Here is a 26,006-nt window from a genome sequence, read left to right as displayed (position 1 = left end):
GTGACAATTGAAATCACCACATATGAGGAAGAGAGAGTTGGGATGGGTAGATAGAAGTTGGTCCATATTATCAGACAGTGAGATGTAGATGGAGTCATCGCTGTTTGGTGGACGGTACAACACACATATGAACAAAAGGTGGGAGCGAAGGGGAAGCCGTAGCCAAAGGTATTCCTGGGGGTGAGGTGGAGGGCAGTGGAGGGCGAGTGAGGAAGAGAGTTTTTTATAAAGATAGCAACCCCACCTCCAGGACGAGGCTCAGGTCTATCATACCGGAGGAAGGAGTAACCTGGGAGAGATACCAAGGCATCAGAGACATCATGAAGGAGGAAAGTTTCTGTTAAGCAGATCACATCTGGTTTGTCAGAAGCAACCTGTATGGAGAGGTCAGTCAAGTTTGAGCGAAGGCCCCGGATGTTTGAGGTCCATACCGTTAATGAAGAGGAGGGGGAGCATCGGGTCCAGAACAGGGGGGGCGAGGGGTAGGGTAAGATGTGGAAGAGGAGGAAGAGGTAGGGAGAGCTGTTGAAGGTGTGTCAGAGATTTCAGAGATTTCAGAATAGCTTGGAGAAAGGGAAGAATGGGGCAGATAAAAGGTTTGATGGAGATTGGGTGAGGCACAGTGAGGTGTTATTTGAGGAGGGGGAAGAGCGAGGCAGAAGGTTTGGGGAGATGAAGGTGAAAGTTGGAAGGGGGAAGAAGCAGGGAGGATGCTTTGAGGAGGAGGGGTGAGAGGGGAGTCTAGGAGGGGAGGAGCGAGGGAGAGTCTCGGAGGGGAGGGGTGTGGGGGGAGTTTAGGAGGGAGGGGAGGGAAGGGGCAAGGGGGGAGATTTGAAAGGGATGGGTGAGATTGGATTTTGAAAAGTGTACGATTCATGGGAAACGAACATTTTTTGCAAAATGAGTTTGAGACCTTCGAGTCAAAAATACGTTTGAGGACACTGGAGGAGGGGTGGAGTTCTGGATAGTTTAGGGAATGTAGAAAGGAGGAACTGTAAGAGATGGTATTATATATATTTTTTGGAATGAATAAATTTGGTGAGCAAGACGAAAGCATCCTTTTGTCGGAAAAGAAGAAAAGGGTGTTATAGTATATGAGAGAAAATAGTTGTTCAGGGGAGAGATTATACATTTCTAACCGCGTGATCGCGAACGAAGAACGAACGAACAAAAAGAACAACAAATAAACGAATAAGACCTGGGAAGGAAATATTTTTTTGGGGTTTTTGTTTTTTGTTTTTGTGAGTACAGATATTAAACAAGGAGGTACGGGGTGAACGACTGGGACGAAACAGAGAACGAAAATAATTTCAGCGCATTCGACGAATCGCTGAGAGAAAACAAAACCACAAGGTCGGAGACGGTACGGTAGTCTAAGCCTACGAGTACTAGGCCGCAGAATACTCGATACCATTAACCGACGATTGTGTATACATGTACGAAAAATTTGCACCGAAAATTTTCCAAAAGATACGCTCTAGGTACACACCCCGAAAGATAGATACAGTCTCGACAAAAACACGATTGTGAAAGATCACTTAGCTTCGAGAGCGTGAGCGCATGGAGCAGCTTCGAAAAGACGTGACCTCGCCGTGATCTCGCGAGATCTCCAAGATCATAGCATGTTTACTTCGCTTTGAAGATCATTGATACCTCCCTGATTGAAGCTGATTCTGAGGGCATTTCACTCTCTCACCGCAGGTAGGTTGGTGGTCTTTCTGCCATGTACCGACTCCTCTCTGGCCTAGCTCCCCAGCTCTGTCTGTGCGGTGTCCCCCAAATATTCCTTCAGGTCGCACACAAACTGCCAGCAACACTCTTCTGGTGAAACTGTCAAAATCAAGACTCTCTGCTTACCTTCACTCTTTCATTCCTCTTTTCTCCCGCCTCTGGAACAAACTCCCTCACTCTCTTCAATCCCACTCCTCCCTCCAGGTCTTTAAAACAGCTGTTTCCTCCCTACAGGTCTTTAAAACAGTCGGTTTATGTTTTTTGTGTGTTATGTGCTAATGTGTGTTTAATGTGCTAGCTCTTAAATGAGCCTCGATGTTGTATCCAACAAAAATAAAAAATAAGAAATAAAAAATAACAAGCGTTACGCCTCGGTCCCCCGTCGGTGAAGTGATGTGAGTTGACAAAGTGGAAGACGCAGAAAACATGCTATGATGTGATATTTCGCTCACAAGGTTCAGACATACATGGAGGCGGCCATCTTGGATTTTGACGTGGCGACCCAATTTTCAATGGCGTTCTTCCTTATGCCTAGATACACCCACACACCAGATTAGAAGTTGGTACTTCGCTTATTTTTCAAGATATTTCACTCACAAAGTTCAGACATATATATGGTGGCGGCCATCTTGGATTTTGACGTGGCGACCCAATTTACAATAGCGTTCTTCCTTATACCGAGATACACCTCAACACCAAATTAGAAGTTGGTACTTCGCTTATTTTTCAAGATATTCATCTCACAAGGTTCAGACATACATGGCGGCGGCCATCTTGGATTCTGACGTGGCGACCCAATTTTAAACAGCCTTCTTGCTTGTGCCTAGATACACCCACACACCAGATTAGAAGTTGGTACTTTGCTTATTTTTCAAGATATTTCGCTCACAAGGTTCAGACATATATATGGTGGCGGCCATCTTGGATTTTGACGTGGCGACCCAATTTTCAATAGCGTTCTTCCTTATGCCGAGATACACCCACACACCAAATTAGAAGTTGGTACTTCGCTTATTTTTCAGGATATTCATCTCACAAGGTTCAGACATACATGGCGGCGGCCCTCTTGGATTTTGACGTGGCGACTCAATTTTAAACAGCGTCCTTCCTTGTCCTTGTGCCTAGATACACCCACACGCCAGATTAGAAGTTGGTACTTCGCTTATTTTTCGCGATATTTCGCTCACAAGGTTCAGACATATATATGGTGGCGGCCATCTTGTATTTTGACGTGGCGACCCAATTTTCAATAGCGTTCTTCCTTATGCCGAGATACACCCACACACCAAATTAGACATTGGTACTTCACTTATTTTTCAAGATATTAATCTCACAAGGTTCAGACATACATGGCGGTGGCCATCTTCGATTTTGACGTGGCGAACCAATTTTCAATAGCGTTCTTCCTTATGCCTAGATACACCCACACACCACATTAGAAGTTGGTACTTTGCTTATTTTTCAAGATATTCATCTCACAAGGTTCAGACATACATGGCATCAGACATACATGGCGGTGGCCATCTTGGATTTTGACGTGGGTTGCACCCACACACCAAATTTGAATGCGGTCCTTCACTTACGCACGCCCGCACGCACACACGGACGGACGGACACACGGACGGAGGGGAAAGCCATAGTCCCCCTTTCGCTACGCTGTGCGACGGGGGACAAAAAATAAAAAGACCCCAATTTTTCTAATGCATTGAACAAACATTGGTACACAATGGGTGATGAAAGTGGTGGTGGTGATGTTTCATCGAAATTTCATGTGTAGTTTCTGAGAAGAATGCAAATATCTATTTTGAGGGGGGGAGGGAGGGGGGCAAACCTGGACCCACTTTGACCCCCAGTAGACCCTCCTAGACTTCGATTTTCTCAGTGCCGTGAACAAACTTTAGTACATCATGGGGGATGAAGGTTGTGGTCAAGTTTCATCGAAATAGTGTGTGCAGTTTCAGAGGAAAAAGTAAATTCCTATTTTGGGGGGGTCAAACTGGATCCACTTTGACCCCCGGTAAGCCCCCTTGGACCACGATTTTTTTAATGCTGTGAACAAACTTTAGTCACAACACAACAAATATCATTTGTGCCAAGTTTGGTCACAATACCTTCAGCGGTTTCGAAGAAGAAGTTGCAAGTGTTTACGGACTGACGGACGATGCGCCATCGCATAAGCTCCCCTGAACTTTGTTCCAGCTGAGCTAAAATTCGAGAAGAGGCAGTTAAAAAGAAAAAAACACAGACAATCTACCTGCCTGCGGTGTGAAAGCAATAAACCTTGTGCTTCAGCCTCATCATGGGAGATTCCAATAATGTTTAGAACTTTAGATTTCATAGTATTGTTGCGGATCTCCCCGTCGGCCCTTTTTCCCCTTACCAAGGGGGGATTAATCCGCTTGTTTGTGACTGACCGACGTGAGTCCTGAAGCTGCCCAGCTCCCTCCAGAGAGGCAGGTGAGCAACCTCGTTCGAGACCGTGGACGAGATGTTATTTGCCGAGCGGATGGCAGCCCGCGGCTCGAACCGTTAGCAAGCACTAGACCCGATTCTTAGTCGTTGGCCAAATCGTGCCACAGGTATTCAATGTGGAAAAGACAAGGACGAACGGATGTGAAGGAAAGAAGGCAAGGTAGGAAGAACAGGATTTATTACTAACTATTATGTACAAGACCAAAAAAACCAAGGAAGAGGGAAAAATACGAAAAGAATGTACAGAAGAAGAAGACACGGTGCAATACTAGCTTACCTACACAAGCTTACTTATACCCCAGGTCAAGACACACAAAACAGACGACAATCAGACTTACACGAATGGGGAATGGAGGCAGGAACGAATGGCTGGAAGGGGAGGAAGGTTCAGCTGGAGCTTGCTCCCGCACGGGACGTCGGGCTCGACCTCCACGGCCACCGATGCCACCGCAATCTGGTTCCCGCGTAGCAGCGGGTCGAAGCTGCGTGTCACAGGGGGGCTGGACTACGGTGGTCTCAAAGCTGCGGTTGGTTCAGCTGCGGTGGACTCAAAGCTGCGGTTGGTTCAAACGCGCATCCCAGCTCCTCCTCAACTGGACTCCGGTGGACTGCTCACTCATCTCTCTGGTGGGGGGCGTCGCGTGACGGGTTATATAGCGCCACACCCTGGAACGTTCGCGAAACTGCCCGATCGTTCTCTCTCCACCCTCTCAAGCCAAACCCGTCGTCCTTGGTTGGTTGATCGGGGCTGGTTCACTCCTCCCTCTGATGACGAGGTGGAGACAAGCCTTTCTTCTCCGAGCTGACCGCGTGCGTAATGGAGGACTGGTGTAGTTGGGAATGCGGTTGGCAATGCGGTCGGCAATGGAGGTTTTGGGCAATTGAAAGGGGATCTATCTTATTTGATTCGGTGCAATGCAGAGTCAACTAGTGGGAGACAGAGCCTTATACTGACATAGAATAAAGAAATAACTATAGAAAGGTTCTATGGTGGCCTACGTGCTTGTATATGGACTAGCTACGGTGCACTCATTTCAATTAACAGCCAATTAAAGGGGAAATGTACATAGGAAATTTTAATACTAAATTTACAAAGTGAAGGTTCTAAAAACCGTAACAGTATCAAGGAGAGAAATATGTGATGGTGGGCACATGTTTATAAGGGGGAGCAGTATTCCATTGATCTCGAGACAAAGAACTTGTAGACAGTGGGTACCTCTGATTTTCCAAGGAAAGGATTGGATCGATACAGGATGCCCAATCTGTGGCTTTCTTTGGAGGCCAGCTTTGTTATGTGGTGGCCCTGAAAATATCATGGCTGATGGTGAAAATTACTTGGATTAAAAATAAATTTAAAAAACGGCTGCCAGACAATCTGACCAATGACGTTTTAATTAGCAAACTATATTCCAAAACACTCATTGATCATGTGCGTGAAGTTTCACATCGATCTTGTAAGCCATTCTGGAGAAGATAAAATTGTAAGATGTTTTTATGTTTTTTTTAACCAACATTATATCCCCATGGGTAGTCAACCATATGGTTAAAATTTCGCATCAATCCATTCAGCTCTTTCAGAGAAAAGATTACTTTGATTTTTGCATAAAATCCAATATGGTTGCCAGGCCATGCGACCAATGACTTAATCGTTTGTAAAACATATTCCCAAAGGATAAGTACATCATTTGTGAGAAGTTTCGCATCAATCGACTCAGCCATTCTGGAGAAGAAGATTCTTGAAGCTTTGGATTTTCAATCCAATATGGCTGCCAAGGCACATTCTCAACCAATTTATCCCGAGATCACCTTCTAAATTTTTCATACTGCATTAGATGAAGCATTGTATTTGTCGAATTAAGACATCATAATGAAGGGCACCTGTGGCATCACGGTTAAGATATGTTATTCCCCATGGTGAGTTCTTAATGTGCCAAATCAATTTTTTTCATGGAGTGGTTTTGGAGATAGAGGAAAAGTTTTCTTTTTTTTCCAAGATGACTCCCATACCACATGACCTATGATGTCATAATTAGCATTATCAACTTCTACAGGAGGAGGCGCTCCTTTGTTGAAAATTTTGTGTAAATCGGACCAATGGTTGCAGAGAAAATACATTTTAAAGGGAATAAACCCGCAAAATCCAGGCTGAGGAATAATAGTAATAATAATAATAATAAAAATAATAATCAACAAAAATAATAGGGTTCCGCAGCCTGAATGGTATGTGGTACCCTACATATCTGAAGATGCATCAAAGCAACAATCAGGGTAAAATACTTCAGAAAACAAGAAGAACAAGAAAGAGCAATCGGAGATTGCAGACCCTCACCAGGATGTGTTTTCAGTGGTCTTTAAGGCTTTTGTGTTAAAAACAAATATGGCGGCCGAACCACGTGACAGATGACGTCATTAATTTTTTCCCTCCACCAATTTATCCCAAGATGATGCTCAAGAAAATTCATCTTAATCGGATGAAGTTTTGTACTTGTCGAATTATGACGTCATAATGGAGGCACCTATGACATCATCATTAACATATTTGATTCCCCATGGAACAAACAAACAAACAAACAAACAAACGGCTCCTCAGGTGAGGGTAACAAGCCAAAATGTCATAACCCCCATGGTTTTAGCCATGGTTAGCCATGGTTTTAGCCATGGTTTAGCCCCCATGGTTCGACGGATGTGCGGAGTATCGTTGAGAGAGAGGAAGACAAATGATGAATTGCGAAAGATGATGGGAATAGAGCCTGTGATTGATGCTGTGAAGAGGAACAGGTTGAGATGGTTTGGTCATGTGTTGAGGAAGGATGAAAGTGACTGGTTGAGAAGAGTGATGGAAATGAATGTAGAAGGAAGTAGAAGACGGGGAAGACCGAGAAAGACTTGGCTAAAGATGGTGGAAGAAGAAATGCGGGCAAGGGGGTTAACAAGGAGAGATGCAGAAAATAGGGCAAAATGGAGAAGATCGTCATGGGGACCGCAAGGCTAACCCCCGCTCTAGCAGGGAAAATGGCCTTTAAAATGCATGTTGTTGTTGTATGTTAAAGGCTGTCTGCCAGCCATCTTTGGTCGGATGACAAAACAAAATCTTCTGCATATGTATACACATGTAATGTCTTTGTGCCAAGTTTGAAGAAAATCGGTCAATGTATGTCCGAGAAATGGACGGGGACATGATTAAGTAACAAAATGGCCGCCAGTCAGCCATCTCGGATCTGATCTCGAAAAAGATGACATGCATATTTAACCCATCATTCATTATCCGTGTGCCAAGTTTGAGCAACATCGGTAAATGCATGTCCGAGAAATGGTTAAAGACGAACTCAACATCGGGATTTTTACTACTAAAATGGCCACCAGTCGGCCATCTTTGATCGCATTGCGAAACAAGACGATATGCATCTGTATACCTTCATGTATTGTCTTTGTGCCAAGTATGAGAAAAATCGGTCCATACATCTCCGAGATATGGTTGCGGACACACGGACACACGGTCGGACGGGACCAAATCCATATGCCCCCGTTTCGGACTATATCCAATGGGGGCTAAAAATACCTTTAAAATAGTTTTTCGAATTACAGGGTAACAAGGTAACAAGTACCTTGTTGTACAAGTTCAAGAGGGGTAACATGTACCTTGGGTGGGTCCAGCAATAGCGTGTGGAAGTCTTTCAGACGGGCACGGACCCCATTCAGTGTACTGCTGCTCACAGGAACTCCAGGACGTTCAACACCAGGCGGAAACATATCCATTTGGCTTTCAGGCCTAGAGACAGTTAATGGCTTGTTAGTGCAGACCAATTGTCATTACAAATTTTATTGCTCTTTGAAAACATTTAATTACATATTTTTGAGTCACCAAGTATCACGGAAAGTGTTACTTGTTTTTTATTTTACAGGGTCTAAGGCTCATGGAAGAGCAGTCACAAACAAAGCGCGCGCACGCACGCGCACACACACACACACACACACACACACACACACACACACACACACACACACACACACACACACACACACACACACACACACACACACACACACACACACACACACACACACACACACACACACACACACACACACACACACACACACACACACACACACACACCACTTCCTCAGGGGGAGTAACATACAGTCACGTGAAAAAGTAAGTACACCCCATGTAAAGTTTTGACTTTTTCAACATATTTCAACATACAGCTATTGTACACCGCTCCTTTCCTATGCCATCTCCAGGCATTGCAAATCGTCATTGCTGGGCACCGAAGGGGGCTCGGCAGTGACGCACGCTGAAAGAGAGTACTCAGTTTTCACTCTGGTTTCTTGTTTTCTTGGTTGTTTGTCCGGGCGATATCTCAGCCATCCTTTGAGCTAGGAAGCTGAAATTTCGGCACAATAGTGAGCAAGTCCTTTGTCAAAAACGGTATTTTTTGTTTTTTGATTAATCAATTAATTGATGAGTTATTTAATTATTAGCGATTAATTAAGTACTTATTTAATTAATTAAATTTCATTTCTCTTCTGACCATTAACTCAGGCACCTTTTGAGTTAGGAAGCTGATATTTGGACATGCCAATGACCAGGTGATTTGGCTGCAAAGGCTATTTTTGATTTATTAATTCATTAATTAATCAATTGATCGATTAATTATTTAATTATTTGATTAATGACAATTTTTTTTATTTTTTTTAACTTACAGATTCTGATGAAATGGTGGTGGTTTATGTGTTCTCTGACCGAATTGATTAATAATTTAATTTTTTTATGATTATTATTTATTTATTTTCATTATTAATCATTTATTTATCTTCTTTCTCATTTGGCCAATATCTCAGGCACCTTTTGAGCTCAGAAGCTAATATTTGGACATGAGTGACCAAGTGATGTGGCTATCAAGGATATTTTTGATTTATTGATTAATCAATTAATCAATGTATCGATTAATTATTTAATTATTCGATAAATTACTAAAAAAAATTTTTTCCCCCCAGTTACAGATTCTGATGAAATGGTGGTGGTTTATGTATTCTGTGACTGAATTGATTGATAATTTAATTTTTTAATGATTATTATTTATTTATTTTCATTATTAATCATTGATTTATTTTCTTTCTCATTTGGCCAATATCTCAGGCACCTTTTGAGCTGGGAAGCTAATATTTGGACATGACAGTGACCAAGTGATGTGGCTATCAAGGATATTTTTGATTAATTGATTAATCATTTAATCGATTCATTATTTATTGATTAATCGATGAATTACTTATTGATTAATCAATTAATTATTAAATTTTTTATTAATGACTTATTTGATTAAATTTCTAAAAGATACATCTTCGGATGAAGCACTGGTGGTTTAGTTATGCGATTAGCCAATCGATTATGAAAATATTTTGTGATAATCTTTTATTGATTTTAATTATACAATTAATCAATCAATTAGTGTACACCTCTCCCTCCCAATGCAGCCTCAATGAGCTGTACTGCGGTATTGCCGGGTGCCGGAGGCGCCCTGGCAATGCCGCACTGCAGCATATTTAATTATTTGGCATGGGGCGGTGTACTTTGAATGTATTTGTACTTGTTCGATCTTTATTTCAACAATATTGATAGATAAAGGTGATATAATATAACAAATATCATGAAACATTTACATTTTGTAGTTCATTGTATAATTTAAATAAACATAAATGCAAATTTCACATGTGGAAAAAGTAAGTATACCCCATGAAATGTTTTTTATCTTTTTAACATATGTGGACATATCAATATTTGATCTTCATTTAAACACAAGCGTTACGCCTAGGTCCCCCGTCGGTGAAGTGATGTGAGTTGACAAAGTAGAAGACGCAGAAAACATGCTATGATATGATATTTCGCTCACAAGGTTCAGACATACATGGAGGCGGCCATCTTGGATTTTGACGTGGCGACCCAATTTTCAATGGCGTTCTTCCTTATGCCTAGATACACCCACACACCAGATTAGAAGTTGGTACTTCGCTTATTTTTCAAGATATTTCACTCACAATGTTCAGACATATATATGGTGGCGGCCATCTTGGATTTTGACGTGGCGACCCAATTTACAATAGCGTTCTTCCTTATGCCGAGATACACCCACACACCAAATTAGAAGTTGGTACTTCGCTTATTTTTCAAGATATTCATCTCACAAGGTTGACATACATGGCGGCGGCCATCTTGGATTTTGACGTGGCGACCCAATTTTAAACAGCCTTCTTGCATGTGCCTAGATACACGCACACACCAGATTAGAAGTTGGTACTTCGCTTATATTTCAAGATATTTCGCTCACAAGGTTCAGGCATATATGGTGGTGGCCATCTTGGATTTTGACGTGGCGACCCAATTTTCAATAGCATTCTTCCTTATACCGAGATACACCTACACACCAAATTAGAAGTTGGTACTTCGCTTATTTTTCAAGATATTTCACTCACAATGTTCAGACATATATATGGTGGCGGCCATCTTGGATTTTGACGTGGCGACCCAATTTACAATAGCGTTCTTCCTTATGCCGAGATACACCCACACACCAAATTAGAAGTTGGTACTTCGCTTATTTTTCAAGATATTCATCTCACAAGGTTGACATACATGGCGGCGGCCATCTTGGATTTTGACGTGGCGACCCAATTTTAAACAGCCTTCTTGCTTGTGCCTAGATACAGCCACACACCAGATTAGAAGTTGGTACTTCGTTTATTTTTCGAGATATTTCGCTCACAAGGTTCAGACATATATATGGTGGCGGCCATCTTGGATTTTGACGTGGCGACCCAGTTTTCAATAGCGTTCTTCCTTATGCCGAGATACACCCACACACCAGATTAGAAGTTGGTACTTTGCTTATTTTTCAAGATATTCATCTCAAGTTTCAGACTTTCATGGCGGCGGCCATCTTGGATTTTGACGTGGCGACCCAATTTTCAATAGCGTTCTTCCTTATGCCTAGATACACCCACACACCAGATTAGAAGTTGGTACTTTGCTTATTTTTCAAGATACTAGGGCATGCCCGTACTATATATATATCTAAAATTATATCCCCCCCTCTATTTACATGAAATGGTTTGGTCCAAAGCGAACGGCTTGCGAGTACGGTGACAATCCCCCCCCTCTATTTACATGAAATGGTTTGGTCCAAAGCGAACGGCTTGCGAGTCCGGTGACAATCCCCCCCCCTCTATTTACATGAAATGGTTTGGTCCAAAGCGAACGGCTTGCGGAGTTTGGTAAAGAAATCGCCATAGCGTGCAAAAACGCGCAGGAAAGCGAAAGAATCGCAAGTTAGTTTTAATTAGTTTTAAAACATAGTTTAACGCCAACATAGTTTGCCAACGTGAAATAAATGAATACGCTCTCAAATGTGCCGTCCGAGGCAGAGTCTGTTCGGCACGTTCGGCACACGTGATAGCTCGCTGCTCTCTGATTGGTTGAATCGTTTTTTGGACATAGCTCGGTAACTACTTGTCCGATTAATATGAAACCTTGAAAAGGCACATCCTCGGGTCCCCAGCAATATACCTGGCAAGTTTAAAGTATATCGGACCCGTGGTTGTCGAGAAACAGCGGTCACAGACAAACAAACACACACACAGACACACACACACACACACACAGAGATTACTGGAATTATAGATAGATTTCGCTCACAAGGTTCAGACATATATATGGCATCAGACATACATGGCGGCGGCCATCTTGGATTTTGACGTGGGTTGTCACCACACACCAAATTTGAATGTGGTCCTTTGCTTACGCACGCACGCACGCAAACACGCACGCACACACGCACGGACGGACGGACACACGGACGGACGGACGGACACACGGACGGAGGGGAAAGCCATAGTCCCCCTTCGCTACGCTGTGCGACGGGGGACAATAATCTATAGATAAAGGTGATCTAATTGAACAAAAAACAATGAAAAATTGACTTTGCAATAATTTATTCAACAAAAAATTAACAGAGATGCCATTTCCTTCTGTGGAAAAAGTAAGTACACCCTTGGCTCGAATAGGTGGTATTGCCCCCTATGGCAGAAACAACCTCAAGTCGGCGTTTCTTATAACTGTCTACCAGTCTCTGACATCGACTGAGAGAAATTTTTGCCCACTCCTCCATGCAGAATTCTTTCAGCTGTGTGATGTTTGAGGGATTTCTTGCATGCACAGCACGTAGTCAGTATGTCCAGATTTAAAGTTTCGTTGGATTTTTTGGGGGATTTGGAAAACTATATATTTTTGGAAACTATATTGTATAGTCAGTCAGAAAACCAATGTTGCTATTTGCACAGACTCCTGTATGGCGGCCATCTTGGATTTTCAAAATTGCCGCCGTAGAACTAATTTTTCTCAATATCTCAGCTTCTAAATAACATAGAGCTTTGATTCTAACGGCTAAACATACATTTTCAAGGGCCCCGAATCCAATGGTAACAAGTTCGATAAGCTAGACATGACCATAGAGCTCCTATGTGGCGGCCATCTTGGATTTTTCAAACTGGCCGCCGTAAAATAGATGTTTCTCAATATCTCAGCTTCTAAACAACATAAAGCTTTGATTCTAACGGCTAAACATACATTTTCAAGGGCCCCGAATCCAATGGTAACAAGTTCGATAAGCTAGACATGACCATAGAGCTCCTATGTGGCGGCCATCTTGGATTTTTCAAACTGGCCGCCGTAAAATTGATGTTTCTCAGGATCTCATCTTCTAAATAAGACGGAGCTTTGATTTTTCTAAATCCCAAAAACAATCCAACGAAATCTAAAATCTGGACATGCTGAACCTGACTGTGTTGACTGTAATGAGAAATACTATTCTACTGCGAGTGTTTTGCCCTTTGTGGGCCTTTGTGGCGTGCTGCCAAATAACACACAGATACTCCTAATGTTCATTAGAACTTAAAATCTGTTTACGGGTGGACAAGCTACTAAAGTAATAAGTTTGATCCCCAGGGTACAGCTGAGGAAAATAATTAGTTTACAGCGTGTGTTTTTGTATTATTTATATACTGAGCAATATACCTGATATTGTAGTGATGGTGGTAGTGTATTTGTAGCCTATTATACATCAATATGTCTGTGGTGGTGGTTGTATATATTGGTGACGGTTCCCTTTGCTTTGCTGTCTTTGCAGGTTCTACATGTCACATTATGAGTGAGATGCAACAAGATGGTGAAGGGGCGGGGCATGTTCCCGTGGGAATGCCTCAGGGTGGCATAGTTCCGAACCCGAAGGATCGGTAACCGACACAATTTCGGCCTTCGAGGCCGGCCGATAGGCACAGTGTGACCAGAAGGGACGAGGTTCTCCTGACCACGTGGCCCTCGAATTGGTGGGGTTTGTCCGCACAATGTGGGCGCTTCAGGATGAACTTTAGCCGGGGAGCGTTTGGGCACCCCGGTCTGATACTGCCGCCCACGCGCAGAACAACTTGTGAGTGCACGTGGGTCCCGGCGGTCCCACTGGCCTAGCGCTACCATGTTTAGACAGCGAAATCCGTCCCCGGGCACCGGCGCCTACTCCCGAAAGTTGAGAGAATAGCGGCGTCAGGCACGGTAGGACACCTGCGGAGCCCCGGCGGACCAGGGACGCGCAAGCCTACGCGTTAGCATGCTACGGCGGAACCAACGGCTTCGGCCACGGCCAGGTCGATGCTCGGCCCGGCCGCACCGGAAATGAACTGGTTCGACACCCGCGCTAGAGAGGTCGCGGGCGACTGAGATGTATTAACAAATTAATTAATTAATTTGAGACGTCCAATTTCTAGTGTTTGGAAATTTGGAAGAGCTTGACCCTAGCCTTTCCCTTGCGAGGGCAAGGAGGAACTTAACACTTGACACTTAAGCTTAGTTTGAAGTACACCCTGACCAGCGCTCACGGTGGGACGGCAAGGCAACCAGAATGGACGAGGTTCTCCTGACCACGTGGCCCTCGATCTGGGAAGCGAGAGGCGTTCCATTAGTGGACGCGCCCCTCACGACCGACTTTTGGGTGGCCCCGGCAGGCCGTTTGTTTTGACGTTCCGTGACAGGCCCCGCACCCCCACCTACGGGCCGACCAGGCGACCGGAATGAATCCCGGTGTCCTGATCCGAACCTTCAGAGCGGGCCGGCTGGGGAGTGCTGGGGAGTGATACTGAGTGGGTACCACAAAACCACTTTTGCACTTGTATTAGTGTGGAAAAACCACTTTTCGCACTTGTGTTAGTGTTGAAAAACCACTTTTCGCACTTGTGTTAGTGTTGAAAAACCACTTTTCGCACTTGTGTTAGTGTTGAAAAACCACTTTCGCACTTGTGTTGGTGCAGCAAACCACTTTTGCACTTGTATTAGTGTGGAAACCAGGAGTCCACGAACTGGAAGCAGTGCATTTTATGCAAGGCTGATGATGTCAAGAAAGGATCCTTGGTGTTAAACCCCAGAATAGATTCCTACCAACATTTATTGAAGACAAGAGAAGAAAGGGCCAGTTTGCATGATGGCATCTACGTTCAAGTCCATAAACGACTCCAAAACAGTACAAAAGAAACACTCTCTACAGAGAAGGCAGTTTGGCATCGCACTTGTTACTCCAGTGCAACTAACAAGAGCGAGATACAACGTGCCAGAGACCGCCATGCGCATGCAGTAACAACTGGACACTATACTGCAAAAAAACGCGGACAGAAGAGAGGAAGCACAGAAATGGACGAGCCAGGCTCATCAACATCTGATGCAACATCCCCGTTCACACGCTCGTGTACAGTGCCACTGGATAAAGAGCAGTTTCTTCTGCCAAAAAGATGATGGCCAACTACTCTACCAGGTTAGGACTGAAAATGCTGGTCAAGAGCTTAGAGAGGCTGTAGAGCAGTCCCAAGATGCATTATTGAAAACACGATTCAACACATGTATCTCACCAGGTGATGCACACGCAATTGACCTTCGGTACCACAAATCTTGTTGGAGAAGACATGTGTTCCATGTTGTACGAGACAGACCTAGCGCAAACAGAAGCAGCGCAGACAAAGAACTATTGCTGCAACGGCAAGTCTGATTGAGATGATCAACCTGATAGATGTCAAAACACAAAACCAAGCTTATCTCTCCATGGATGACATTGAAACCACTTATGTCAATATGATTGGTGCAGAACACTTGGAAAAGCATGTACCTACATTCAATAGAAAGTGGCTGAAAGAAAGAATCCTCACTGAGTTGCCAAGCGTGACATCTGTTCTCCAAAAAGACCGAAGAAAATCGGACATCCTCTACTGTCCAGATGCATGTGAGGAAAGCATGGTTCATTCTGCAATCACAAGTGATGGCGATGACGAGAACAACAAAAGATTGTGATGAGATCATACTGGTCTTTGACACGTACAAAAACGATTCTCTGAAGAGTGCTACCAGGGCTAAAAGAAGGCAAGGAAAAGATGCAGTACAGTATCAAGTCAGAGATGACACCAACATCAAACACATCCCAATGAGCAGATTCCTTTCTCATGACAAATCAAAGGCTGATCTGACTGACTATCTGGCAGCGAAAACTCTTGAATACAACAGTCACTCATCCAAGTTGATCATCACGTCTGCTTCAGGGCGTACTAGGAGCAACAGTGACCTGCTCTTCGAGGACAACAACCATGAAGAAGCTGACACCCTGTTGATCCACCAGGCCGTGCTGGCATCCCAGCGAAACCCACATGATGCGCAGTTGGTGTTCTTCTCTCCCGACACAGATGTCCTGGTACGAGTCATAGCAAACTATGACCTACTGCTGAGGAATACATCCATTTCCATGGCCTCTGGAATACTTCAACTTCAAATAGAGCCACTGTGGACAGCTCTAGGGGTCGAAAGAGCAAAGGCGTTGCCAGCCTTTCATGCTTTCACAGGGGCAGACAACACTGGGAGGTTCTCTCGAATAGGCAAAGCAACCTGGCTGCATGTCTACCTCAAAGCAAGTGAAGATGTCATAGACACCGTGCGAATGCTTTCAGATGCAACTGAAGTGACGGAGGACATGTTGTCCACACTAGCTAAATTTGTATGCGTTGCTTACTCTCCAAATGGCATCCACATCGACAGCATCCCCGAACTACGATGGTATCTCTTTTGCAAACACATGGCAGAAAGTGACAGGCTTCCTCCTACTCTTGGAGCTCTCAAGCAGCACATCCTTAGAGTCCATATCCAAGCCAGAGTGTGGGGTCAGGCAAGCATTGTTCAACAGGATCCTCAGCTGAATCCCCTGCAAAACGGCTTTTACAAAGACACGGATGGACAAGTGAAACCAACCACAACTGAGGCGCCTCCAGCCCCCAAGGCCATCATTCAAATGGTTAGATGTCAGTGCAAAACAGACTGTTCTTCATCTAGATGTTCCTGCAGAACAAACAACTTGGCTTGTACAGACCTTTGTCAGTGTGACATCCAGTGCCAAAATGATGAGGACTCTCAAGATGGGATGAACGAAAGCGATGATGAGGATGATGATGACTTTACTCGATGATGAATCAAAGCTCTGTGCTCTTTAGAAGGTGAGTTACATCAGTTTTACGGCGGCCAGTTTGAAAAATCCAAGATGGCCGCCACATAGGAGCTCTATGGTCATGTCTAGCTTATCGAACTTGTTACCATTGGATTCAGGGCCCTTGAAAATGTATGTTTAGCCGTTAGAATCAAAGCTCTATGTTATTTAGAAGCTGAGATATTGGGAAAAATTAGTTCTACGGCGGCAATTTTGAAAATCCAAGATGGTCGCCATACAGGAGTCTGTGCAAATAGCAGCATTGGTTTTCTGACTGACTATACAATAGTTTCCAAAAATATATCGTTTTCCAAATCCCCCAAAAATTCCAACGAAATTACATAGTGAATCTGACTATCATTTCAAATCCCCCCCCCCCCCCCCCCCACAACATCTCGATGGGATTTAGATCCGGGCTTTGACTTGGCCATTCCAGAACCCTCCATTTCTTTCTTTTCAGCCATTCCTTGGTGGATTTACTGGTATGTTTAGGGTCATTGTCATGTTGCAAGGTCCACCTTCGGTTGAGCTTCAACTTTCCGACAGATGGCTCACATTATCCTCAAGCACCCACTGGTGCAATGAAGAATTCATAGTGGATTCTATGATGGTGAGCTGCCGAGGCCCTGATGCAGCAAAGCTGCCCCAAACCATAATATTTCCACCACCATGCTTTGCAGTTGGTATCAGGTTCTTGTGGTCAAATGCTGTCTTTGGTTTTCGCCAAACATGTCTTCTGGTACTTTGACCAAATAGCTCGACCTTTGACTCATCTGTCCAGAGCACATTGCTCAAGAAGTGCTGGTCTTTGCCGAGGTGTTCATTGGCAAACTTTAGTCTTGCCCGGATGTTCTTTATGGACAGCAAAGGTTTCCTCCTGGCGCACCTCCCATGTAGATCAAATTTGTGCAGCCTCTTTGTAATGGTAGACTCGTGCACTTTGACATCAACAGTGGCAAGAGCTACCTGTAGGTCCCGTGATGACATTCTGGGGTTCTTAAGAGACTTCTTTCAGCATCTTGCGGTCTGCTCTCAGGCTGAACTTGCTGGGGCGGCCTGGCCTGAACAAGTTGGCAGTTGCTTGGATTCTTCTCCACTTGTAGATGATCTTCCGGACAGTCGAATGATTGATTTCAAATTGTTTGCAGATCTTTTTTTTGTAAATCCCTTCCCAGACTCGTAGGCATCTATAACCTTCTTTCTGAAGGCCTCAGAGCTCTTTTGATCTAGGCATGGTGACGCCGCACACTTCAACAACTAAGAGCAAACCAAACTAAATGTCTGAGGTTTAAATAAGACAGGTTCCTCCAAGATCCTCTCAAACAATGTTCTGATCATTTGCACCTGAGCTGGTGCACCTGATTCTAAGTTTAGGTATTTGAAGTAGTGATAAATGTCGGGGTGTACTTACTTTTTCCACATGCGAAATTTGCATTTGTGTTTATTTAAATTATACAATGGACTACAAAATGTAAATGTTTCATGATATTTGTTATATTATATCACCTTTATCTATCAATATTGTTGAAATGAAGATCAAATAGCTGTATGTTGAAATATGTTGAAAAGTCAAAACTTTACATGGGGTGTACTTACTTTTTCACGTGACTAACTTCCGGCAACACTCAGGGTACTGGCGACACAAATATTGTGATGTCACTTTTCTTTTAACTGTCAGAGAGGCAATGAAGAAGAAATTGTTCCCATCCCCACTTGCCACTGCTTCCACAGTGAGGAAGCAGCACATATTTTAAAATTGTTCGATATGACATGAGCATGGTCAGAATCAACTGTCCACCTTGCAGACTCAGAGTCGACACTCGAACCATAATGTCACTTTTGACAAATTACATTTATTGCACCTCCGCCAAAGGTGGATTGAGGTTATGTTTTCACCCCTGTCTATTTGTTAACAGGCTATCTTAAAAGTTATGGATGGATTCGGCCGAAACTTGGTGCACAGGTTGGGTGTGTGACAAGGATGAATCGATTCAATTTTGGTGAAGATCCGAATCCGGATCCGGACACAATCATTTTTTAATACTTTTAAGTGATTCTTCACCATCGAGTGATCGGGCCAAAAACTATATATGGCACAATACTTCAAAAAGTTGTGGACGACTTATGACAAAACTTGGTGGATGAGTTTGGTAAGTAACAAGAAAAGCCGATTCTATTTTGGCTAAGGTACGGATCCAGATATGACCCATCAGTGGATACAAAACGTAAACTGTTCAGCCTGGCAAGTATGCTCTCAACCAAGTGCTGCTGTAGTTGTCCAGACAGCATGCACATAAATAGCAATAAACATATTACGACCATTTCCCTCCTTTTTTTCTTCAGGAATTTTTTTTGTATACATAGCCATGACTCGTGGAAGAGCCAGCACACAGAACGGATTGGAATGCAACATAACAAAAGGTACCGCAAGGGGAGAATGGGGAAATGACAATGGAAGGGCAGAAGGAGAAAATAGACAGCCGGACAAACAAGGGATGTGGGTAACGATGAGGGGTAGGGGAGAACACACAAGGGGTGGACAAGATGATACAGAAGCAAAATGTTGGGAAGGGTGGGGGTGGTGTAATTGGTGTAAAAAAAGATCATGGTTTTGGATGGGGGATGATTTGAGATGGTGGTGAACAGCTGTCTTGAAGAGCTGGAGGAAAGAATGACATTGAAGAGGGTGGAAGTTGCTTCTACAGGCAGGAAAAGAGAGGGAACAAATGAGTGGAGATGAGCAGTGGTTCTGGATTTAGGCAGTTTCTGGTGAACCGTGTGCGCCCTGCAGATACCCGAGGACGACGACAAAGTACAGAAAGAACAGAGGTACAAGACCAGAAAGGAGGTGTTAGAAGACAAAGAGACCATTGACCTGTCTGTGTTGATGAAGTGATTGGCCCATTGACTCAGCTTCAGCGTGGGAGATTATAATGATCTTGAAGGCCTTGGTTCCCACAGCGCCAAGCTGAGCAATATGTGACGCACGGGGGGCAGCCCAAGGGGGAGAGCAGTACTCCATTAAGCTGCGGATGAGAGCCTTGTAGATAGATAGGAGCACAGGTGTACCAGGGAAGGATGACGGATGATGCCCAGTCAGCAACTGGTCTTGGAGGCCAACTTTGAAATGTCGTTGGCCCAAATTTTGTTTGAATGATGCCATTCTTCCATGCGGACCTATCCATTGCATCCGTCTAGTGCAAACCAAGACATTCCATCTATTTGTTTACATTTTCAATCAATGTCTTTTTAGCATGTCCTCTGGGCCTTCTTCCTTCTACCGCAATCGTTATTCCTTTCTTTACTGCTTCATCTTCTGATCTTCGTTGTGCATGATGATACCAAGCAAGTCGTCTCTTCCTCATTTCTTCTTGTATACAGAGTCAAGGCTCGTGGAAGAGCAAGAACACTGAACTGATCAGGACGTTGTATGCACGATGTTGGCCAATGTATGCAGGATGACAAGTATTTTAATAAATAGCACCGCAAAGCGGGTGTAACCCCTCAGCCCATGCATGGTGGAAACCAATTTCAAGATGGCTGCCGTCGCCGTGGCGGCAATATTGAAAATCGCAGCGCGCCCATTTTCGAAAGGAACCTTCCTCAACTCAACCCCAACACACACTGCAAAAATGGATTTAATCGGACAAGCCGTTCTGCTTGAAATTGACGGAAACCAATTTCAAGATGGCTGCCTTGGCAGCCATATTGAAAATCGCAGCACGCCCATGAACCTTCCTCGACTCAACCCCAACACACACTGCAAAAATGGATTTAATCGGACAAGCCGTTCTGCTCGAAATTGACGGAAACCAATTTCAAGATGGCTACCGTGGTGGCCATATTGAAAATCGCAGCGCACCCATTTTCGAAAGGAATCTTCCTCTACTCAACCCCAACACACACTGCAAAAATGAATTTAATCGGACAAGCCATTCTGCTCGAAATTGACGGAAACCAATTTCAAGATAGCTGCCGTGGCGGCCATATTGAAAATCGCAGCACGCTCATTTTCGAAAGGAACCTTCCTCTGCTCAACCCCAACACACACTGCAAAAATGGATTTAATCGGACAAGCCGTTCTGCTCGAAATTGACGGAAACCAATTTCAAGATGGCTACCGTGGCGGCCATATTGAAAATCGCAGCGCGCCCATTTTCGAAAGGAACCTTCCTCTACCCAACCCCAACACACACTGCAAAAATGAATTTAATCGGACAAGCCATTCTGCTCGAAATTGACGGAAACCAATTTCAAGATGGCTGCCGTGGCGGCCATATTGAAAATGGCAGCGTGCCCATTTTCGAAAGGAACCTTCCTCTGCTCAACCCCAACACACACTGCAAAAATGGATTTAATCGGACAAGCCGTTCTGCTCGAAATTAACGGAAACCAATTTCAAGATGGCGGCCGTGGCGCCCATATTGAAAATGGCAGCGTGCCCACTTTCGAAAGGAACCTTCCTCAACTCAACCCCCAACACACACTGCAAAAATGGATTTCATTGGACAAGCCGTTCTGCTTGAAATTGACGGAAACCAATTTCAAGATGGCTGCCGTGGCGGCCATATTGAAAATCGCAGCGTGCCCATTTTCGAAAGGAACCATCCTCAACTCAACCCCAACACACACTGCAAAAATGGATTTAATCGGAAAAGCCGTTCTGCTCGAAATTGACGGAAACCAAAAGTTGACGGACGCCCGGATGGCTGCCGTGGCGGCCATATTGAAAATCGCAGCGTGCCCATTTTCGAAAGGAAGCTTCCTCTACTCAACCCCATCACACACACTGCAAAAATGGATTTAATTGGACAAGCCGTTCTCCTCGAAATTGACGGAAACCAAAAGTTGACGGACGCCCGGACGACAATACCCCTTAACCCAATTTGGGCTGAGGGGTGAAAAAGCTTGGAGAACCACTATAGACATGTTGGACAATGTATGCAACCTTAACATAACGACGAGATATGTGTGTGGGTGCACGTGTGCGTACATTGAATAGCAAGTTATTTAGCCTTTCTCTTGCAGTACTTTTATATCGTTACAGCTCTGTGTTTTGGGTGTACAGACAGTGCGAGAATCACAGTCTCTCGCTTCCTGGGCGGGAGCATTTGTGCTCCCGCGACCCAACGCTGAAGGGAGGGGTAAAGGTGGGAGGAATTAATGTGGTGTCTAATGATGCGGGTTGGAGATGATATGAGGTGTGGTGAGTGCAAGCATGTCTAGGTGCAGGAGAGAAAATGCGAAAATGCATTATAAATCGGTCGCCGCTCCAGAGGAGTTGGGCTGTTGCTCTGAAAAGAACAGTTGGTGGCGTACTGCCTCTTCGTTGAGCTCTTTTGAGTTCAGTCCAAACGATATTTATACTACGACAGCTGAGAAAATATGTGCAAGGTATTATCCGACTGTTTGAGAACTGAAAGATGTATGCAGCGTGGCTCGGCTTCGGTCATATGGTCTGCTCGCTCCATTCGTCCAAGTGCCACGCCCCCAGCTCGTCCCGCCTACACGAGCATGGGGTAATAATGTACTGTGTGTATAAAGTACGAGTATCTAATTCTCAAAACTGAATGCTCTACTACCACGTCTTCCATTCATTTACATGCAGAAACTGACCGCAAGTTGCATCATTTCTGGGAGCCTGGTTGATGCAAGTTCCCCCAAAAGTTAGAGCAGGAATGCAGAGTTTTGTCAGGGTGCTGACAAACAATTGCCTACTCTTGCGAAATAAATTGTGGGATCTTATCAACTACCAGCAAATACTGGCATATGCAATCCCAGGTTAACGACCCACCCAAATGAGTGGATGGTGCACTGGATTATGCAAGGCCCAACCGGCAAAGCACCAAGACAACAGCGAATAACATGGTGTGGAATGAAAGCCGAATGAAACTGCTCAAAGGAGAGTAAGGTCTGAGCCATGCTGCCAACCAACACCTTTGGCATGAATGATCAACACTGATAGAAGCAACAAGATCATCAACAATACCAGAGCCCAAAGAGTCTGAGCAGATATAGGGAAACAAAGTGTCAAAACGTTCTTACCCAGCTCGTTTGGTCTCCAGCAAAGTGAGGAGCACCTGAATGCCATTAACAAGTGCAGATTCATTCTTCTCTCCATCAAACATGTTTCCCACAAGTTTCTTAATTGTCTCCTCTCTGCATAACCCACAAGAAAATGTTTGTTCACAAACCATGATGAATTGGGGAGAAGGGATATCAGTGCTTTTTCCCCACATTCTAAGTATTGTGCTCTGCAATGAAGCAAGTAGACATCACCATTTACTCCCCTTACCCCCAAACATATAATGTACGAGTGAGCAGCCAAGAACATACATACTTTTCCAAGGTGGTGAGCAATGGGTCAGGCTCTGGGTTTTCTTGAATTGGGATGATCTGTTCCCGGCTCAGGCGGATAATGTCGCACAGCGACTGAGAAGCGTTAGAATGCCTCTACAGCAAGAACAGCACAATGCACAGGAAGTCAATGTAGCTGGGTGACAATGAGGAAGTAAATGACGACCAAGCATCCTTCATTGTGTCAGAAACTACACATGCTGAAATCACTACTCTCACACGATTTTTGTATGCTGCGTATTTGCAGTTCCCGTGGATGGACATCATGGTCCACGGAACTGCCTCTTACACTTGCACGCTTCAATCGATGCTTGTTGCTGACCGTTTACAGCTTCGATAAATGCAAAGGGTGTCATGCTGGTATAAATGCAATGTATTATATTAATAAAGTACGAAAGATCCCCTGAATTACTATACAAGCAAAATAAGCTATATAATAAGTACTATATAAGCAAAGTTATTTGTACTTCAATGTTAATAGCAAATGCATGGCCTTAAAACGTCCAAAATATGGCCTCCCTTCACTCAGCAGACACAAGAGAGAAAGCATTACAGGATGTACTCACATCATCATGTTGTGAAACATGGATGAGGTCGATAAGCCGCTGTATTAGCCTTTGCTCGTTCAACCACTGTCGAGAAAATAGAACAAGAGGGAGAATTGCATTGCAATACATGTCCCCTATGGATCCCATTGAGCATTCTTGTTCCAAGCAAAAAGGGAATAACTACATTTAAAAATTTTTTTTCATGAAATGCCTCATAACTCAAACTGGTTCTGCAACTTATAATAAAGCCATGTATCAAATTTCATCTGAATATGTTAAAGGGTCTGAAAAAAGTTGAGAAAACCACAGGTGGGACAGACAGAAGGAGAGCAAACCTATAGTCCCCTCTGGGTAGAGGACGAATAAAACAAGAGGGAGAATTACTTTGCAATACCTGTCCCCTACTAGTCCCAATATTTTGCATAGTAAAGCCATTTGAAACATTTGAAAAATTGAAGAAAGCTCCTGAAACTCGAACTTATTCTGTAACTTATCATAAAGCCATGTACCAAGTTTCAGTTGAATATGTTAAAGGGTAAGGGGAAAAAGTGTGCAAAACTGACCCATGTATAATATCTGATATTTTCTAAATCGAAAAAGGGCAAAACTCCATGGAAAATTGGCAAAACGCCCCGAAACTCAAACTTGTCATAATAAAGTCATGTATCAAGTTTCAGGTCGAGAAAGGTTCTTTCAGGTTCTCTTCTGGATTTGGTTATGACTAACTTCCCTGAAAATGTCTGCTGCTCTTCTTCTGCTCCAATCGGCTCATCTGATCATGTGCTTGTTAAAGTGGACATCTCTCTGACCATTCTCAGAGAGCCTCCTCAGCGTCGACGAGTCTGGCATTTCACTCAGGCCAACTGGCATGGTCTTCAAGCAGCCATCAACCATCTGGACTGGTCTCCCATCTCTACCGCCTCTGACATCAACTCATCCTGGGAATTCTTCCAAAGTAAACTGCTCTCTCTCATGCACAGATTTATCCCATCTCGTCTTCAGTTGTCATACGCTTCCTCCCGTCCATGGTACACGGAATCTTGTGGTGAGGCTATTGCCCAGAAACAACTTGCTTTCGTCTCCTGGAAAGCAAATCCAACGGAAGGAAATCTCATTTACTTTCACAAAGCCCGAAACAAGTGTGTGTCCATGCTCAGGAGAGCCAGGAAACAATATCTCCCCGTTCTCAGGACAGAACTCTCTTATCTATCTCCCTCTCCCAAATCCTGGTGGCATCTGGTCAAATCTGTTTCTGCCGTTTGTTCCCCCTCCATCCCCTCCCTCACCTCAAACGGCCACACGGCTGACTCCGCGCGTGAAAAAGCTGAATGCCTCAACTCTGTGTTTGCCTCTAAATCTTGTGTCCCAAACCCATCCCTCTCTGTACCCACCGTACCCAGTCGTACCCAGCTGCTCCTGGACTCTGTGTCCTTTCCTCCTGACAAGGTGGAAAAGTTTCTGTCAACCCTCGACTCTGATTCTGCAACTGGACCTGACGCCATCAGCCCACGGGTCCTAAAATCTTGTTCTTCCGCTCTTTCACTCCCTCTCTCTGTTCTCTTCACACTCTCTTTTGCTCAAGGTCATCTGCCATCTGCTTGGAAATCTGCCAACATCACCGCTTTGCACAAAAAAGGTGCAAAAACAGATCCCAGCAACTACAGACCAATCAGCCTTCTCTCAATTATCAGTAAAGTCATGGAATCCATCATTGCTTCAGATATGAAATCTTTCCTCTTCTCCAATGGCTTGATCTCTGATCATCAATTTGGTTTCAGACCTGGTCACTCTACTCTGGACATGCTGCTACTGCTTTCTCAGCAATGGATGGAGGTCCTCAATGCCAAACAGGAAATTAGAGCTGTCTCCCTTTACATATCACGTGCCTTCAATACGGTCTGGCACCCCACTCTGCTCACCAAGCTCTCCTCTTACGGTATCCATTGAAATCTCCACGCATGGCTTGTGGACTTCCTCTCCGGTCGCAGTCAACGTGTGGCTCTGAATGGAATTCTCTCATCTCCCCTTCATGTTCAGGCTGGAGTTCCTCAAGACTGTTCTGGGCCCTGTGCTTTTTTTAGTCTTCATCAATGATCTCTCCGACTCTCTTGAAAATCCTCTCTATCTCTTTGCTGATGACTCTACTCTCTGTCGCTCCATTCTTCATCCCTCAGATCGGCAGTCTGCAGCCTCCTCACTCTCTGCAGACCTGGACAAAATCACAGACTGGGCAAACAAGTGGAACATGTCTTTCAATCCTGACAAATCTCACACTCTTACGATGTCTCTCCGAAAAGACCGACTGGACAACCCTCCCATCTACTTTCTGAATAATCCT

At 44.2% G+C, this 26,006-nt stretch overlaps 1 protein-coding gene across 25 annotated transcripts in view; it reads right to left on the bottom strand.

Moving 5' to 3' along the window:
- LOC137417329 (serine/threonine-protein phosphatase 6 regulatory subunit 3) overlaps positions 1-26,006 on the bottom strand; it is a 238,253-nt gene that overhangs the window by 68,563 nt on the left and 143,684 nt on the right. For all 25 annotated transcript variants that reach the window (XM_078782967.1, XM_078782965.1, XM_078782970.1 and 22 more), the window contains 4 exons: positions 23,687-23,752; positions 23,104-23,216; positions 22,809-22,922; positions 7,843-7,972 (listed from right to left, as the gene is read on the bottom strand). In XM_078782967.1, coding sequence (XP_078639093.1) covers positions 7,843-7,972; positions 22,809-22,922; positions 23,104-23,216; positions 23,687-23,752 — 423 coding nt within the window. The remainder of the gene's footprint in view (positions 1-7,842; positions 7,973-22,808; positions 22,923-23,103; positions 23,217-23,686; positions 23,753-26,006) is intronic.

Source organism: Myxine glutinosa, chromosome 8 (genome assembly GCF_964187855.1).
Source record: "Myxine glutinosa chromosome 8, kmMyxGlut1.1, whole genome shotgun sequence".
In the NCBI taxonomy this organism is placed as follows: Eukaryota; Metazoa; Chordata; class Myxini; order Myxiniformes; family Myxinidae; genus Myxine; species Myxine glutinosa.
Note: the sequence above shows the minus strand (reverse complement) of the source record. Positions and strands in the feature narration are given on the sequence as shown.